We start from the raw sequence: 19,470 nt of genomic DNA, 5'->3' as shown, positions 1-19,470 counted from the left end.
AGTTCTGTGCGTTGACTAGGAGGTCTCACCAAGTTCACTGACGGTGGGCAGCACTGTTCCCAAGCTGGCTAGATTGAAGATACAGAAGGAGAAGGCTAATGTCCTGGCTCTTCCAGTTCACACCCTTCACTTTGCTATTGTGAGGGTCAGCTGCACCCTGGGATTTGTGCTCTGAATTGTATTTTGTATCACTACCATCTACAAACTAGTGCAAAGCCACTTCTTTCTTGTCTCCTTCTTCCCTTGGACCTCCTGACAGTTTCTTCTTCCAAAGCCCAACATTTATCTCTTGTATATGTTTCTCTGTATTAGGTAGCAGGTGGTTTTTTATATGGTAACTCAGTCTCATCTTATCCTGAAAAGCCCAGGATTTGGGGATAGGGTGAAAACTCAACCTTGTTTGTTTCCTGGAGCAAGTCATCCTTGGGAAGCAGACTTCAAAGTATATTTATAATTAACTGAACAAAAAAGGAATTTCCACCACTAGCTACAGCACTGTTTTTTCTTGGGGACTGGAGGTTGGATTTCAGAAATTGGATTTCAGTAGATAGGAATTATTGCTGATAAACTACTAACGAAGATTCCAGAACCCATGACCAGTGTTGGGACCCCCTAGCTGGATAGAGCAGCGTTTCCCAAAGATTCTGGTGTGGCATTTCAGGACTGGTCAGTGGATAAAAACTACCCTCACATTATCAAGCCTGTGTCCTGTGCCATGGGAGCCAAGTCCATCTGAAAAAAACTCTTGGGAAAAATTTTGCTTTCATTGTTTATAAAATGTTCCTCTTGGCAGGATATGCCAGAGTAAAAAATAGCTGTTGCACATCTGTGTAGGAGCAGGACACCCATTGCCTCTTAGGGAACCAAGTTCCCAGATGAAAATGCTGCATGCTTCCAGGGCCAACTAAGCCAGATGGCAGGAGTCAGACTTCACCCCACACATGCTTTTCACCTGCTAATCGCTTCTTCTCCAACTCTGGCCTGTTACAGGTGTTCTCATAAGGAGGTACTTCCTGTGAATTTGTATTTCTTTAAATTCATTCTGTGGTTGGGGTGCTAATAAATTGTACAGTAGGAGGAAAAGGTAGGCAAGAGGACTCAGTGCCCGTCCCTTCAGATTGCACAGCGACAGAGTATTGCACAGGTAAATGTGTGGTAATTACAGTGAAAACAGGCGGAGTGCTACTGCTGAGAAAAGTCTGAATTCACAGTTCATTCTCCCTCAGTGCACACAGTCGTTTGGGTACTCAGATAGCTGCTGCTTTTAACTATTGATAGAAGCTCGAGAATCATTTTTACAAAAAGTAATAGTGCTTTGTGTCCCATTTCTTCTTCTTTGTGCAATTTTATATCAAGTGAGCTTTAGACGTTTTTCTTTTGCATTCTGTCACATGCTCTTAGTCTTGTTCTGGTGGCACAGAGCCCAAAGACGAAAGTTTTATTGACTTCAGGGGAAGAGGAAGGTCTTAGAGACTTATGTCCATGTTCTTGCGAAATAACTGAACATTAAGTTTTAGCTGATATTTAAAGTTAGCATCCCCTCTCTCCCTCTTTACTCTGCCTTTCAAGTAATAAAATACATCTTTAAAAAAATTAAAATAAAAAAGGGGCACTTGCAATGCCAGCATCCCATATGAGCATTGGTTCAAGTCCCATATGTTCCACTTTTGATCCAGCTCCCTGCTAATGTGCCTGGGAAAGCAATGGAAGATGGTCCAGGTGTTTGGGCCCTTGCACCCATGCAAGAGCCCTGGATGATGCTCCTGGCTCCTGGCTTTGGCCTGGACCAGCCTGGCTGTTGTGGCTATCTGAGGAGTGCAGCAGTGAATAAAAAATTCCTCTCTCTCCTTCTCTGTCCCTTTCTCCCTCTTTCTTCCTCTGTAGCTCCGCCCTTCAAGTAAATAAAAGCAAACCTTTAAAGTTAACGTTCTCTTAATATGAAGTCATATTCTGGTGAAGCTCTGAAGTCAGTTAAGCAGCCTGTTTGCCCTGTATGTTTGTGCTTATGAGAACTCAATAAACGTTAGTGGAACAGACCACTCCTAGGACATTTTCATGTTGCTGGTGTCCGGGAAGCTGTAGGATGCATGGCAGAAATCAGTTCTCCCTACAGGACAGGCTGCCAGTCCTCTTTGTCAGACTGCGGCTTCTGATTCCGGCACACCAGGAATTCCCTCGAGTCCCCTCGTCCCCCTATGTTGGAGCCCATCATTTTCTCTCCTTGGCAGGGTGTAGAACACCTGGGTCCAAAGTGAGGGACTGCTCCACTGTCTTTAGGTGCTCAGGGCGAACCTGGCTGCCAATGCTTAGTGTAATTCTTTACCTGAAAGATACCCTTTTTTTGTCTTCCTTTGCTATCTTTGCTTTTGTCGCTTCAGTAAAATTCCTCACAGGAGTTCAAGCATGGCACTGCTGAAGTTTCCAGATAATGTAAGAAATGAATTTAGTCTACCCAAGCTTTAAAAGTTCTTATATCGCATTATAAAAATACTCATTAAAATACATTCCACTCGTCTAGAAGTCATTAACTTGAGCTGTACAGCAGAAACGAAGCATGAGCTATCAAGCAAAATGACCTTGGTCAACGTGCTGACTACTGGCTTCCCACTCAAGGCCTGCTCTTAAGGACCTGTGAAGTACTGACGTGTACTGTAGGTGTAGCTTGTATTTGAAGACTGTAATTACAGTTATAGTTGGTAATCATATAAACAGGTTGAACGTCATTTTCAACTGTCAATTAAAAATGCCGTTGCTAAGCACATTATAGTCTCACAATAGAAATATCATTGCCTCAGTGGAAACTTGAGGTAATGCAAATAGTTGAAGGCTCGATGCTTTACGTATCACCTAAGTGAAATGACTTTTCTCCAAGACGATTTTCTTTTTGTTTTTTTTTTGACAGGCAGAGTGGACAGTGAGAGAGAGACAGAGAGAAAGGTCTTCCTTTGCCGTTGGTTCACCCTCCAGTGGCCGTCGCGGCCAGCGCATCTTGCTGATCCGATGGCAGGAGCCAGGGGTTTATCCTGGTCTCCCATGGGGTGCAGGGCCCAAGCACTTGGGCCATCCTCCACTGCATTCCCTGGCCACAGCAGAGAGCTGGCCTGGAAGAGGGGCAACCGGGACTAGAACCCGGTGTGCCAGCGCCGCAAGGTGGAGGATTAGCCTAGTGAGCCGCGGCGCCGGCCCAAGACAATTTTCAACTCCTCTTCTAACACCTTTTCCTATTGCATGTTAACTGTGTTTTCCAAAGTCAAGGATGACATCTTTGCACAGTGAAGAGACCTCAGTTTAACACTTGAGAACACGGTTGGGCCACCGTAGGTACCCATTTCTCACCTTTCTGTTACCACTCTGTCGCCTCCTGTTGACTTAGCTGTGCCCTCCTGTTTCTTCGAATTCCCCAGGGCTGATTTGACTTTATATTCCTCTTGCTGCAAATCTCACCTGTTTTTTTCTTTTTCTTCTTCCCCCTTCTCCTCAAGTATTGTTAAGTGGGAAAGCGAGAGGGCACTGTAACCTGGAGGATCCTCCTCCTCCTCTCCGTCCTCATCCATTTAAAAAAAATTATTTTTCACTTTCTCTACTGTAGAATGTAGACTTCAATACCTGGTATTGAGCTCTTCTCTAAAGAGTGCATCTTGATGTGCTATGCGGCACACCTTGTTGCCACTAGGCCAAAGAATTCTGGGTGGTTGTCTTGATGAATTTTGGACACATTGGGTAAAATTTGGCCTGGTGCGAAAATCTGTCTGTGCTAGAAGTGGAAAGAGATCACTCTGTCACTCATTAACATGTGTTTGTCAGTAAGTTTTATGGTGCTTCTCATTTTGTCTGAAAAATGGGGAAGAATCTAAAATGTACTTTTGGAAGCCGGTATTGTATAGTGGGTAAAGCCAGCATTCCATATGGGCACTGGTACATGTCCCAGCTGCTCCACTTCAGATTCAGCTCACTGCGAATGGCCTTGGAAAAGCAATGGAAAGTGGTCCCAGTGCTTGGTTCCTTGCTACCCACATGGGAGACCTGGATGAAGCTCCTTAACTTCGGCTTGGCTTGGCTTGGCTCAGCTCTGGCCATTGCAGCCTTCTAGGGAGTGAAGATCTTTGTGTTTTCTTTGTGTAACTCTGACTTTAAAATAAATAAATAATTTTTGAAAAGATTTATTTATTAAATAAATGATGTTTTTTTGAAAAGATTTATTTATTTATTTGAAAGTCAGTGTTACACAGAGAGAGGAGAGGCAGAGAGAGAGAGGTCTTCCATCCATTGGTTCACTCCCCAATTGGCTATACCTGCTGGAGCTGTGCCAATCGAAGCCAGGAGCCAGGAGCTTCTTCTGGGTCTCCCACATGGGTGCAGGGGCCCAAGGACTTGGGCCATCTTCTACTGCTTTCCCAGGCCATAGCAGAGAGCTGGATCGGAAGTGGAGCAGACAGGTCTCAAACTGGCGCCCATGTGGGATGCCAGCACTACAGACTAGGACGTTAACCTGCTGCACCACAGTGCCGGCCCCAATAAATAATCTTTAAAACACACTTTGGAAGTGTGTTTTACTTGATGGATGTAAAATCACCTCTTAATTGTTAAAAAATATAATATATACACAGTTAGAGGCATGATGTGCAATTGTCACATCCTAGTTATTTTCCCACTTCCTCTCTTGTATTTTTCAAAACGCTGCCATCTGAGTAGTCATATTTCATTTCTGTCTTTATTCTCAACCCCTCTGGTAGAATGCAAGCTTCACAGGGCAGATGTCTTACCCGTCTTGTTCAGCATTGAAACGATTCAACTTTGAATCGTTTCTGGCATAAAGTGCGTGCATGACAATGTATATTGAAAGAATGAAATTTCATGTTTTATGGAGTCTTTGAACTGCTAATGCATTTATTGGTTTTTAGATTCCTACTTGTAATGTCAAAAATAAATGCAAACTTACTTTTTTCTGGGAACATTGATCTATTTTTAAAATAGCCAAAGCCTCTGATTTGCTTTGATTCAACCTGTTGGTGCTGGGTTTTTCATTTTCTCTCTAGATATACCCTTTGTCCTCTGATACGTGATTAATTTTGTGAGTAACAAAGAAAAACTAGCTCCTTTGGAAACATTTGCTCCTAGGCCCAGATAGGACTTTGTGTCGAGTTAACAAGCCTTTATTAATCTCCCATGAGGATGGGCATCGGGTTTAATGTTGCATATATAAAAGTTGCTTTTGCCTTCAGCGCTATTTGTGTCCGTTTGTTAATTCCTTCATACAATAAACAGACATGGAGCACCACTGTGTGCTGGACTCTAGGCATTCAAGCAGGAGACATGCAGTCCCGGCCATCAGAGAGCTCAGGAGACATGGATTGTCAACAGATGAGTGTGGATGTGGTGATATGAGTGCTACAATGAAGGGAGGAGGAGGAGGAGGAGGAGCTGGAAGAAGCCCTGCATGGGAAGGAGGGCTCTGGACACTGAGCTGTGAGGCCATGGCCCTGCCCCTGGAGGAGGGGTTGATGTGAGAAATCCTTTAGCTGTGTACAGTTACAGTGCCCTCTTGCTCTCCCACTTAACAATACTTAAGGAAAAGAAATGCCTTCCCAGTCCTGAGCTACCCTGGGTGGGGGGAGGAGGGGTCCTGTGTGTATCCCCAGCGGGCTACCGTTGAAAGGACACACTAGAGAAACACAGGACAGAAGCACCTCGCCCACCATGTGCATCGGGTCTGGGCCCTGGAGCTGTCAGCCTCCCGTGCGTACTTGCAGTGCTGGCTGGGCAGAGGCGTTGCGTCCACAATCCACCTGGCAATTCTGACCTCAGTTCACTTGCTTGAAGCTGTGTTCTTAAGCTTCCTATGATAATCAAGAGGGTAGCAGGGATGGAAAGATCCTGCCTGTGAGCCACGTAAGGCCTACAAAATCATTTTGGCTCTGCAAGGCAACTGCAGCTGGGACTTGAAATTCAATAAACCTGGGGCCAATGGTTTGGCTTAGTGGGTAAAGCCACTGCCTTTGATACTGGCATCCCATATGAGTGGCTAGTGGCGCTGCTCTACTCTGATCCAGCTCCCTGCTAATGGCCTGGGACAGCAGCAGAAGACAGCCCAAGTGCTTGGTTCTCTGCCGCCAACATGGGAGGCCCAGATGAAGCTCCTGGCTCCTGGCTTCAGCCTGGCCCACTGTTAGCCATTGTAGCCATCTGGGAAATGGAAACAGCTGATAAAAGATATCTTTCTCTCTGTCTCCTTCTCTCTGTAACTCTTTCAAAATAAATAAATAAATCTTTGTTTTAAAAAAGCCATTCAATAAATCGAAAGCTGGCGTTTTAAGTTAATAGTTTGGTATGGCCCAAGAATGATGTTATAAATGTGCAAATGATCGTTGGCAGGAAAAGGTTCCCAGCCCTGATAAAGGAATCTGTAGTGGTAAACGCATCCAACTGCAGCCTCGCCTAGCATGCTCCTCAGTAGTGGTATTCACACAGTGGCCCCTCACCAGACCTCACAAAACAAAACCCCACAAAACTCAGCAGAATTTGCTTTTGTTCATTCTGCAGAGGTCATGTATTTAAACGTAATTTTATGCATAATTATAGGAGCTGATGTGCATTGGATTTTATTTTAACTAATTGGACAAATCATGACGATGATAGTATCCACTAAATTATTCTACTCTATCCTTACTCCAAATTACTATAACCAGAATTCATAGGAGTCTGGCCTTGTGGTGTAGCGGGCCAAGTCACCACTTGGGATGCTGGCGTCCCATATTAGAGCGCTGGTTCAAGTCCTGGCTGCTCATTTCCTACCCATCTTCCTGCTAATACACTTGGGAAGTCTGTGGAGCATGGCCCAAGTACTTAGGTCTCTGCTACTCATGTGGGAGACACGGATGGGGTTCCTGGGTCAGACCTGGCTGTTGCAGCCATTTAGGGAATGTACCAAAAAATGAAAGATCTCTGTCTCTCCTTTCCCTCCCTCTCTGAAATCAGTCAATCAATCAATCAATCTTTTTTAAAGAAACTACATTAAAAATGAAAGAGTTAATAGAATAGTTTTTTCTTTGTACATTTGTGTCTTTTGCAGGTCACCATTGTTGCAGATGATAACTGCAGATTTTTGTGCTGGTCAAGAGAAAGATTAACCTACTTTCTGGAATCAGAACCTTTCCTGTATGAGATATTTAGGTATCTTATAGGAAAAGACATTACAAATAAGCTCTACTCCTTGAATGATCCCACCTTAAATGATAAAGTAAGTGTTTTTCTGAGGCTGTCTATTTTGTTAAATAAATATGCACAGTGAGCTATACTGTATTTTACCTGAATGAATGTCTTCCTGGATATTCACTAACTGGTCATATGTTAAGTGGAGTGGGGACACTTACAGTGTGGAGATCCATCAGAGAATCCTTTTCTTGCGAGTGAGGAAGGATTTTGTGGTTACTGTTTTTGCCAGTACTTAGTGAGGGGTCTCCAAGAGTCAGGACCCAGCACTGGTGGTGATGAGGTGCTGCCTCCTTCAAGAGAGCCTTTTAAGCAATCTCAGGAAGACAGGAAGGGTGTGGGTGGGAGTGGGGCTGGAGGAGGCCAGGATGGGGCAGATAGTGGGGAGGGTGCAGACGGACAAAGGCTGACCGACCCCAGGAAGCAGAAAAGTCCTATTTTAATGCTGATGTCCTCCAACCTCACACATCTTCCTGCTCAGACCTCTTCCCAGGAAGCCCTTAGATTACTAAAGGAGTATGGGATTGCAAGTCTGTCTTGGTCTTCAACAACTTGGGATTTCATCTTAATTTCCCCACATTTGTTCAGAAGGAAATTAAAATGATTGCAGAAGACAGCTTGGGAAACATTGTTTCTAGGATACATTGCCCTATTCTCCAGGAATAATGAGCATGGGTGTCTGTCTGTCCTCTTGTCCAGGATATGTATCAAATTAATTTGGTGCTTATTATTTCAGATTAATAAAGAGGTTATTGAGTATATTAATTTTGTATAATAATAAAGGAATAATAAAGATCATAGATTAAATTTATATTGCACTTAATAGGTGCCAGGTACCCCTTTGAAAACCCTAACTTGTTTCAAGAAGAAGCATGTGCTACTTACAGGGACTATGTGATCTTAGAAATCCTAACACTTTGCATTGTAGAAGGCCAAGAAGCTGGAGCACCAGCTCAGCCTGTGCACGCAGATCTCCATGCTGGAGATGAGGAACAGCATTGCCAGCTCCAGCGACAGTGAAGACGGCCTACACCAGTTTCTTCGGGGCTCCTCCAGCGTGTCCTCGCTTCGTAAGTTACTTCTGAACGGGTAACACCGCAGGGCTCTGCTGGGCGGCACTGGGGTTAGACAGATGACAACTATGATCAGAGAAGTTACCCAGCAAGTATTTGACGATCTAAAGGAGGCAATAAAAGCAAGCTTTTAATTCAGTTTAGTGCATCCATTTGTTCACTTGCTTTTGCCAAGTACTCTGCTTAAACCCCGGCTCACTGGATTAGGGTCTGCGTCACTGGTAGGATCTTTGACGTTCTTGTTTTCATGATTTTAGTTAGAATGAAAGCCTAGACCCAGCAATGTTTAGACATAGGAAAAACCTGCTGAATGCTGATTGCTGTCTGCACATCCCAGTGTGAGCACAAGGAGTTAAAAAGCAATGGGGTGCTAGGACTTTCCCGAAGAGGAAGGAGGCTACTCACACTACTGCGAGGTACCTCATTCACATTCCTACCAACACACAGGTTTTCCAAGATTCCTCAGATGCTTTTTGTAAAAAATTGTACTTATTTTTACTCATTTGAAAGAGCAACAGAGAGAGAAAGGGAAAGAGAAAGAGAATCTTCCATCCATTGGTTCACTTCTCAAATGTTGCATAGCTGGCACTGGGCCAGGCCAAAGCTAGGAACCTAGCGCTCCATCCTGGGCTCCCACGTAGATGGCAGGGACCCAGGTGCTTGAGTCATTGCTGCTGCTTTCCAGGGTGCACATTAGCAGACAGCTGGATCATAAACCAAGTGGGGATGCAAATGCAGGCTCTCTGATACGGGATGGGAGCATCCCAAGTGGCGCCTTGCCTACTGTGCCGAACAGCCACCCCCAGATTGTTTCTATGCATACAAATAACACTAATGACACATATTGAAGATTAGTAAGTAAAATGAGATAAACTAAATTGTTTTAAGAATTCTAAGAAAGAGAGCATATGTACTTAGAACAGATTCATGGGAAATCGTAAAAAGGCAAATTCTTCCATTGCATAAACCAAGAACTATTCATATTTCCAGTAGTGTTTTAAACCAAATAACTTTTTTAAAATGTAAGCACACATTTAACAATCCTAAGTGTTTATGTAAATGGTCTTGGAACTTTGTATGCTTTAGATAAATCAGATTAAGGACTTTTAAGTATCATATAGTTGGGAGAGACTGGGAATTCTGAGCCCATATGATTGATGTGTGGAGGAGGCAAAACTTTACTGCTTCCCTTTCAGCGTTTTTTGTTTCTTGTTTTCACTGGGCCTGAGAACTTCTTTGACATAAGTCAGGTTAACAGGAGAAAAATGTACACATTGCATTCCAGTTTTATGTGACATCAGAGTCTTCTTAGGGAAATGAAGACCCCAGGAACAGAGTAAAGCACTTGTTACTCAATTGGACAAAGAATAGTAAGTTGTGAAAAAGCAACTAAGTCTTTTTTTTTAAAAAAAAAAGATTTATTTATTTATTTGAAAGGCAGAGTTACAGAGAGGTAGAGGCAGAGAGAGAGGTCTTCCATCTGCTGGTTCACTCCCTAGATGACTGCAACGGTTGGAGCGAAGCCAGGAGCCAAGAACTTCTTCCAGGTCTCCCACGCGGGTGCAGGAGCCCAAGGATTTGGGCCATCTTCCACTGCTTTCCCAGGCCATAGCAGAGAGCTGGATCAGAAGTAGAGCAGCTGGGACTCAAATGGGCACCCTTATGGGATGCCGGCACTAAAGGCGGCTGCTTTACCTGCTATGCCACAGTGCTGGCTCCACAACCAAGTCTTGTGGAAAGACTGTAAGCATTATTTTAATAAGCTTTGTACAAAATTCTTTCCATCTCCGCTTCCTGTCCTTAGCGATAAGAATGCTGTTTTCCTTCTGGTATGGGGAGGGTGGCATCTTTTGCATGGGAATTTCATCTGTTTTTATTAACAGAAGGAAGGTCAGAGTGATCTGTTTTTCTTTTTTAAGTTTTATTTATGTATTTGAAAAGTCAAAATTACAGAGACAGAGAGATCTTCCATCCACTGGTTCACTCCCCAAATAGCCACAATGGCCAGGGCTGGGCTGAGCTAAAGTTAGGGACCCGGATTGTCTTCCTAGTTTCCCACGTGGATAGAGGGGCCCAAGACCTGGGCCATCCTCTGCTGCTTTTCCAGGTGCATTAGCAGGGAGCTGGACCAGAAGTGGAGCAGCCAGGGCTCGAACTGGTGCCCATATGGGATGCTGGCACTGCAGATGGCATCTTAACCTGCTGCACCACAGCATCAGCCTGAGAGTGATCTTACATTTGCTGGTTTTTGTTTTTGTTTTTGTTTTTGTTTTTGTTTAAAGACTTATGTTATTTATTTGAAAGTTGGAGTTACATAGAAAGAGGGAGAGACAGAGTTCTTCTGTCTGCTGGTTCACTTTGTAAATGACCACAACAAGCCGGGGCTAGGCTCCCCTGAAGCCAGGAGCCAAGAACTTTATCCAGGTTTCCCACAAGTACTTGGGCCATCTTCCGCTGCTTTCCCAGGGGCATTAGCAAACAGCTGGATAGGGCTCAGAGCAGCCAGGACTCGAACCGGCACTCATATGAGATTCTGGCATCACAAGTGGTGGCTTAATTCACTGTGCCACAATACACTACAACACCAGCCCCCTTATTTCCTGTTATTTTTTTTTTAATACCTTTAACTCAAAATAGTCAATAGTGGCAGAATTTTAGCTCTTTCTCATGGAAGATTTCAAAGCTTCCAATCTAGACAGAGAAATCCATTATGGCCCCGAAAGGGATTTTATGAGCACCACAAATGAGAAATTGAAACTGGTTGTATTTTATTCCATAGTAGCTTATTGAAGGTGCTGGCTACAACTCACAGGGTCAAGTGTTGCCCTGGGCCTTGTCCTTCTCGCTCTGAGACTCAGCCAGAGGAGCAGCAGGGCTGTTGCCATGGTCATGACAGAGGGAAGGCCATGGTGGCCGATTCACACGAAGACTTTTAAAGCTCCTCCTGTGAAGTGGCACAGGCCACTTCCAGTCATGCTCACTGGGCCAGAGAAGTCACCCAGCTCGAACTGACATCATTTGGGAGGTCATTCATTTAATCTTCCAGCTGTGCAGCAAGGGCCTGGTGAGAGAAAGCAAAGGAAGGAGGCAGAGAGGAGAACATACAATTTTAAGGGCAGTAAGGTGGTGATCTTCAGACTTAGACTGAGTAAATTAATATGCCCATATTTTTAATTTGATATGAAGAATTCAGGGGAGCAGTGAATTTAGAACAAAACAATGTCCGCGTAACATGTTGAACTGAGTAACAATTGGGCTGAGAGTTAAGAACCTACACTAATAATTGTTATTGGGAGTAACAGGAAGGATTGCTAATTTTAAAAAGACAGACAGTGAGCCTGAAATAGCCACATGAAGGGGGAAATGGGAATGGGAGATGTGCAGAAGTTGTGCACGAGGCAGGACTACAGAGCAGGAAGGATGGCACTGATGTAATCCACCACAGTGGGCTTTATTCCATTTGATAGATTGGGGAACCGAAGATATGATAGATGCTCATTCACTCATTTCCGGTCCACAGGGGTTGGTGCTGGGATCCAAATGTAGGGATCCTGTCTAATTGTAAAGCTAACACTCTGCATTATAAAAAGGAAGGAAAAAATGCAAGTGACATTTGGTTGGTGCTTTGTAATTTACAGGTCCTTTTTATACCCAGTATTACACTTGAACTTGACATCTCTGTACAGTGGTCACAGCAGCTGTTAGCCTTTGCCCATTGCAGATGAATCACTAAGAAGGCAGGAGGCAGAGGAGGAGGGAGAGGGAGAGAAAAAGGGAGATGGAGAGGGAGAAATCTTCCATCAGTTGGTTGACTTCCCGAATGCCACAACAGCCAGGGCTGGGCCAGGCTGAAGCCAGGAGCCAGGAACTCACCCCAGGTCTCCCATGTGGGTAGTAAGAGCCCAGGTACTTGAGCTATCACCTGCTGCTTCCCAGGGTGCACATTGGTAGAAAGCTGGAATCTGAAGCTGATCCAGGACCCAAACCCAGGCACTCTGATGATGTAGGATGCAGTCATCACAAGTGGTATCTGAGCCACTTCACCAAATGCCTGCCCCGACATAGGAATCTTTAAAATTATCGAGTATTCCCCAAAGTCATTTAACTTTTGGTTAACTTTCACTCTGGTGTGCACTTAGTGGATTTAAAACAATCCAACTCTTTAAAAATTAACATCATATATTTTCCTAGTTAACCATTTTTCACATTATTTCACCTATTCATTAGCTCACATACACAAGTCAGCTAAAGCATAGATATACATATCAATATTGCCCATTATTTTTCAATCCAGTTCTGAGTAGCACATGCACATTGTGTTGGGTTGACATTTTTCAAGTCTCTTTCACTTTGTAGCTTCCCTTCCACCTCTCCCTCTGTCTGTTTGTATTTCTGCATTTTGTGTAGTTTTGTGCTTTCAGTTGTCCTCTGTCCTGTACAACATTGGGTCTTGAATGTGCATGTGAATCTCTTGGAGCTCTTATTAAGGATCCTGGTCTGGAGTGGGACCTGAGAGCCCAGGGGTTTAATAGGATCCCAGATGATGCCAATGTGGCTGGTGGGTGAGCTACACTGTGAGCAGGGAGACTGTGGAATTCCCTGCGTTCTGTGTTTGTGCTGATGGCTTCCTGTCCTGCTGATTATGGTGTGTGGGATAGAATGCTACAAACGCATGAGGGAAATTCAAAACATTTGTGGAAAATGGAATTAAAAGATATATTTATTTTGGTGCAAAAAATTTTCATGCCGTGTATTTTCCAGAAACTTTTTTTGAACTCCTCTCATATTTCATAACATTATACAGCAAGTGTTCAGTTAAAAATGCAGTTCACAAGAAGGTGAAGGGGAACTTTATGTGAACTGTTTCCGTGAAATCTCTGCCACTCCCCTTTCTCACATTGAGCTCTATTTTTACCCATGTCACACGATCCCCTCTCCACAGCAAGATCTCTACTCTTCATCACACAGATGCCATATTCCTCTTCCAACTGTCATTTAAAGGGAAGAAAGCAAGGAGCTAGCCTGTGAGAAATCCAATCCTATTTGTTTGTTCTGTAATTCATAATCTAGTTAACTCTTTTCACTCACCCGTTGCTTCACTCACTGGGTTTTGTGTGTGCATGTGTGATGGCGAGACAGGGAGGGGGCGGGGCCGGCCAGGATGGCCAAGACAAGTGAGAAGGATTTAGTCTGTATGTTGTCTTCTCTCTGTTCTGGACCAGGGTGCTTGCTCATCAGGGCACCCTGTCATATTACCATCTTCTCTCCTTATGAGGTTTAGCTCCCTAAATGTGCTTAATAAAAACACACACGCACAAACACACATCCACACTCTGTCACACACACAGATTGATTGTACTTGGCAGTTCCATCACTAATAAGTGATGCTGAGCCAGGCATTGCCATGGCAACAGGCATGGCATATTATGTTTCCTTGAAAGTTGCAGGATTTTATTTTAGTTAATTGGGGTCAAATAACCTCCTTTGGGTTGTTTATGTTTCTTAAGTCATGAGCCAATATAGTAGGCAATGCAGTCAGTTGGAACCCGTCTTTGTGTTTGTTAAACCATGAGGGTGTTTTTGGTGTATGAAATAGTAATTAAAATTTATGGTATTATTAAAAATACCATGAAATATTTAGATATATTTCTTACTAGGAAAGAAACTTTTTTGTTATTGGGATCAAGATGGTGCTCTAGCCAATCTACTAATTTCTACAAATAGGCTTCAGCCTGGTTAGCTTGCATCTGGTTAATATGCTTGTCTGCAAAGACAAACAACATGTCTGACATAATGAGCTTCTCTCAGATCTCTTCTGGATTGATTTACATGGAGAGATACAAAAAGCCAATGCCGCATTCTTCATTTTGAGGCTGGTTTTATGAAATAATCTGTTTAGCTCAATTTGCCTTTCATTCCCCCTGTGAACAGCGGTAGACGTAACAAACAACAAGCTTTGCATGAATTTTACAGAGAAGAAGAAAGGAGGTGTGATCAGGCAAGGGAAAAGCAGTGTCCCCATTTCGTAGCTGACTAAACTGTTGCCCAGGAAGATTCAATAACTTGGTCAAGGTCACTTGCCTAGCCTTTAAATAAAGACAGGTTCCATTTGTTGTATGATCTCAATTGGCTTTAGCTGTATCAACATAAGCATCAAATTGCTTGGGAGAGAATTCACCTGCTGGGGTCGCTGTCATGGCCTGACCCATTCTGTGACGTCTTCACAGTCACCCTGCCGGGCAGGTGTTGCATTTTCCCCTTTAGGGTTGAAGAATGTGACATTTATCTGCTGCATGTTCCTGGTCCTCCAGCCAGTAGGGTCCCCTGTCCTCGGCATTCCACTGGATAAGCTCTGCCCTCACCCAGCACTTTCCCATGCATAAGATGACAGTGAAGGGATTTATATAGTTGTACATTTTTAACAGAAGACTGAATTATCCAGTTAAATATGTAGATATCAAATACGGTAATGAAAAGAACGTCTTAAACTGACCCCTCCAGTGTAATTTTCATCCCACTCCCAAGGAACATCAGTTAGAAGCCTTTTCCTCTACAATGCTAAATAAATGAAGTGCTGACACTGATTTATCCCCTTTTCCTTTATCTACTTAGTTCACTTCTGAGTTCTCTTCCCACTTCTGCTCAAGAAAGTGATGTTGCTAGTTTTGCTCTCATAGTATATATTTTTGTAATATTAAATAATGCTCTTAAATGGAAATTATCAAAGTTGTTTTGCCTTCTTTTGTAACTAAAATTACAGCATCCTTGCTTAAAAGTGTAATGCAAATGAAACAGTGTTGTACAGTATTATGCTTTATGCAGAATCGAATAGTGAGCTCCACCTACTTTATTTCTTTTCAGTTCCAATATCATGCATGACTCCAGCTCAAGAGAAATTGTTCCTGGGGTGGGTGTTGTGGTGCAGCAGCTTAAACCACCACTTGGGATGCCCAGATCCCAAGCGGAGTGCTGGTTCAAGCCCTGGCTACTCCCTTTTCAATCCAACTTCCTGCCAATGTGCCAGGGAGGACCCAAGTACTTTGGGTCCTTGCCACTCAGGTAGGAGAACCCAATTAGAGTTCCTGGCTCCTTGCTCCAGCTATTATGGGCATTTGGGGAGCGAACCAGCAGCTAGATCTCTCTCTATTTCTTCACCTTTCAAATAAATAAATACATCTTTTGACCGGCGCCATGGCTTAACAGGCTAATCCTCTGCCTTGCGGCGCCGGCACACCGGGTTCTAGTCCCGGTAGGGGCGCCGGATTCTATCCCAGTTGCCCCTCTTTCAGGCCAGCTCTCTGCTGTGGCCTGGGAGTACAGTGGAGGATGGCCCAAGTGCTTGGGCCCTGCACCCCATGGGAGACCAGGATAAGCACCTGGCTCCTGCCTTCGGATCAGCGCTATGCGCCGGCTGCAGCGGCCATAGGAGGGTGAACCAACGGCAAAAAGGAAGACCTTTCTCTCTGTCTCTCTCTCTCTCTCTCTCTCACTATCCACTCTGCCTGTCAAAAAAATAAATAGGCCGGCGCCGCGGCTCACTAGGCTAATCCTCCGCCTTGCGGCGCCGGCACACCGGGTTCTAGTCCCGGTCGGAGCACCGATCCTGTCCCGGTTGCCCCTCTTCCAGGCCAGCTCTCTGCTGTGGTCAGGGAGTGCGGTGGAGGATGGCCCAAGTGCTTGGGTCCTGCACCCCATGGGAGACCAGGAGAAGCACCTGGCTCCTGCCTTCGGATTAGTGAGATGCGCCGGCTGCGGCGGCTATTGGAGGGTGAACCAACAGTAAAGGAAAACCTTTCTCTCTGTCTTTCTCTCTCTCTCTCTCTCACTATCCACTCTGCTTGCAAAATAAATAAATAAAAAACACTGTTCCTGATACCAAATTCAAAAAGATTATTTCCTTTCATTTACAATATAAAAAAGCAGGTTTTTTTCTTTTTAAAAAATATCTGGATACTTTTAAAAAAAGCTTTTATTTTGATTGACATGTAATAATGGTACGTATTTATGGGTACAATGTTTTATTTTGATAATGGATATATTGTACAGGGTCGAACCAGGGTAATTAGCACGTTATTGGTAACTGCTCTTGCGCCTCTCTGCGGTAGAGCATCAGAGCTCAGTGCTCCTAACTGCATCTGTACGCCTGTCATGTACCAGGTTAAGCCCTGTTGTCCCCTGTTAGGTTTTTATCGCCTTTGTTGGCTGCCAGGAAACATCTTATTCCCCCGTCCCCTGTTTCTTCCAGCTGCTTCTTCCGTCTTATGGCTGAAACCCATTTATTCCTTCTGCAGGTCTCGGGGTGGCTGTCCTCTGTTTGAACCCTGCCTTCACCCCGCCTTTTGTTTCTGTGGGCGTGTGCAGGTGACCCTTGCCTTGTCTGTCCTGACGGCCCCGCTCTCAGCCCTCCTGCCAAAGACCTTCCTGCCCGAGCCGCCCCATCTTCGTGGACTGGCTGTTCTGGAGCCGGCCTTCACTCCTCCCGGGCCTGTCCGCCACCTCCTCCACCCGCCAGCTTCCTCCCACAGGGCAGGAGAGGGCTCAGGACCTTGGCTGTCCCTGGGCCGCTCACGCCTGGCACATTGCAGGTCAGGGCCCTGATGACCGATGTGCGTGGTCAGGAGGAAGCCCTCTCAGGAGCTGCTAACCTGCTCAGCCTCCCCATTTACCTAATGTCGCACACTTTTTGCTTGAGTTTCTCAGTGCTGCTGCTGAGTCCATCTGAGGGAAATGTAAGTACAAAAGCCACAGCTACTTCTCAGCGTTATCATTCAGAAAGCTTTAATTCAAACTTGGTCTCCTCAATTAGAAAAAAAATTGTGTGCTATAAATAGGCAAAGGCAGGGGAAGGCTGGATAATTCTTTGTAGCAAAGAAGCCATTAAATCCTTCCCCATCACCATTCATCAAAAAATTGTATAATCTAATTAAAATTCTAAGCCCCGGTAAGGTTTTTAATTACTTGCTAAAGCAGTTGGCCAGATGGCTAAACATAATAAAAATAATAACACTTTGCAAGGAATGAAGAAAATGCCATCAAAGTCAGCGGAAGAGGGAAAAACATCTTAGAGCACAAAAGACTGGAGACTTTACAAAAGGATGCAGCTTAAGGAAAAAGTCCCCAGACAAGCTTCACATCACGGTGCTCTGCTTCCTCGAAGCTCAGACGCGAGGTCACTCACTCATCCTCTGGAACAAGCACCCCTTTGCTCCCGATCAAGACTAGCAAGTCTGAGTGTGTCTGTCTGTCTGTCTGCTGCTTCCTGGGAGAGGCCCTCAGGCCTTCACGTAATTGGAAGCACACTGAAATAGAGCAAGCTGACCAGGGACAGAATTCTGATAAAGGGAAACCCTTTGACCTTTTTTTCTGCGTTTCATACCAGAGTGTTTTACTTCTGCTTTACACACGCACACATACACACACACACTCACACACACGCATGCACGCATACACACACACATAGCGCTCCCATCTGCTGATTCACTTCATGAGTGCCTGCAATGGCCAGGGTGGGCCAGGGCCAAGGCCAGGAGCTAGGAGTACCATTGAGCTTTCCCACATGGGTGTCAGAAATGCGGTCATTCAGACCTCACTCATGCCTTCCAGGATCCAGCAGGAGCTGGAGTCAGGTACTGGAGGGGCGAGCTGAACCTAGCCACTGCAGCATGGGAGGCGGGCAGCTTGGCCAGCAACAGTAACTCTTGCCATACCTGTTCGACAATTTCACACCTGTTAGGTCTGCATTGCAGTTCAATATGAGATAACTTGCTTAATATACTTTTGTAATAAGCTGTGTTAATTGGTAGCCAGAGAGTCCAGAAAATTAGAAGGTTATTATAGCAAGTGGCAAAAAAAAAAATGTTTATAATTATGTCTTCTTGGTTGTAATAAATACCATGGGATTTAGTTAACCACTCTGTCTCCCAACTATAAAAAATGGTTTAATAGAAGAATGAAATCCAGTTTTTCTGGGAAGTGTATGGGGATGGGTTGATTTGCCCCTCTAGAGCCCGAGATAAATGAAAAGCCCAACATGAAAAGCCCAGGTCGTAAAGCGGGCTCATCCTTGAAGGGCAAAAGTAGCTTGAAAAGCACTTGACTAAAGATCAGCTCCATTCCTCCCACTATCCTCTCCTGCTCTCGCATCTAAGGATGCTGGGTTGAGCCTCAGGGCAGATTTCTGATAATGCTTCAGTGCATAAAACTAATGAAAACCCAGAGAAACTTGTAGAAAGAATTAATGTTCAACTTGTAAAGTGCAAGACAGTTCCCCTGAAGTCTGCTATTTCATCATCTTTTGTTTTTACTCCAGATAAGGTTTGGATTTATTAGGGGACAGTCATTTCCTGCTGCGCAGCGACGGCCCAGGGTGGTTCCAGGGCCGCAGGAGGTCTCCTGGGGAGGTTGCACAGCACTCTGTCTGGGCGCCTCTCTCCCCAAACCACCCCTTCTCCTGGCCCTGGATTGTTAGGTCAGTCCAGGTGACCCTTTCGTTTCCCTGGCTGTGAGCATCACCCCTGGCCCTCAGAGTTACAGGAGGCTCTGGCTAACTGAGGCAGGTACAGAGTGGGCACCTTGAGGACCAATTCCTAGGGAGGAGCCAGGTAGCTGGCACTGTAGCTCCTGGCAGGGTGTGAGGCAGGCCATGGTCCTCTCATCCGCCCTGAGGAGAAGGAGCAGTGAGGTAGGACTGCTGGAGTATCCTTGGAGTAAAAAGCATTTTTCAAAACAAGTAAATCTGAACAGAATGTTGGAGCCACCAAGTTTATGCTGCGAGGTTATGTTTTTGCCTCAGAAGTTCACTCCTAGGTGAGAAATGAACTTGACAGTAGCAGCAACAGCCACCCTTCTGTTCTCTTTTTCTTAAGACTTATTTTATTTTAAAGTCTGTGTAACAGAGAGATCTCCTATCTGCTGGTTTACTCCCCAGATGGCCACAATGGCCTGGGGCTAGGAGCCAGGAGCTTCTTCCAGATCTACCACCTGGGTGGGACTTGGGCCATCTTCTGCTTTCCCAGGCACATTAGCAGGGAGCTAGATAGGAAGTGCAGCAACCAGGACTCAAACCAGCACCCATATGGGATGCTGATGTTGTAGGTGCTACCGTACGGCGCCAGCCCTTACCCCTCTGTTTTCTTTCACTGGTGGTTCAGTTTGCCTTTATTTTAGCTTCTGAGTGAAAAGGAAAAAA

At 44.8% G+C, this 19,470-nt stretch overlaps 1 protein-coding gene across 1 annotated transcript in view; it reads left to right on the top strand.

Moving 5' to 3' along the window:
• The window catches only part of BVES (blood vessel epicardial substance), a 37,803-nt gene that overhangs the window by 11,667 nt on the left and 6,666 nt on the right, over nt 1-19,470 (top strand). The window contains exons 6-7 of the mRNA XM_062186557.1: nt 7,070-7,237; nt 8,138-8,279. Of these exons, the coding sequence (XP_062042541.1) occupies nt 7,070-7,237; nt 8,138-8,279 (310 nt within the window). The remainder of the gene's footprint in view (nt 1-7,069; nt 7,238-8,137; nt 8,280-19,470) is intronic.

Source organism: Lepus europaeus, chromosome 3, assembly GCF_033115175.1.
Source record: "Lepus europaeus isolate LE1 chromosome 3, mLepTim1.pri, whole genome shotgun sequence".
NCBI lineage: Eukaryota > Metazoa > Chordata > Mammalia > Lagomorpha > Leporidae > Lepus > Lepus europaeus.
Note: the sequence above shows the minus strand (reverse complement) of the source record. Positions and strands in the feature narration are given on the sequence as shown.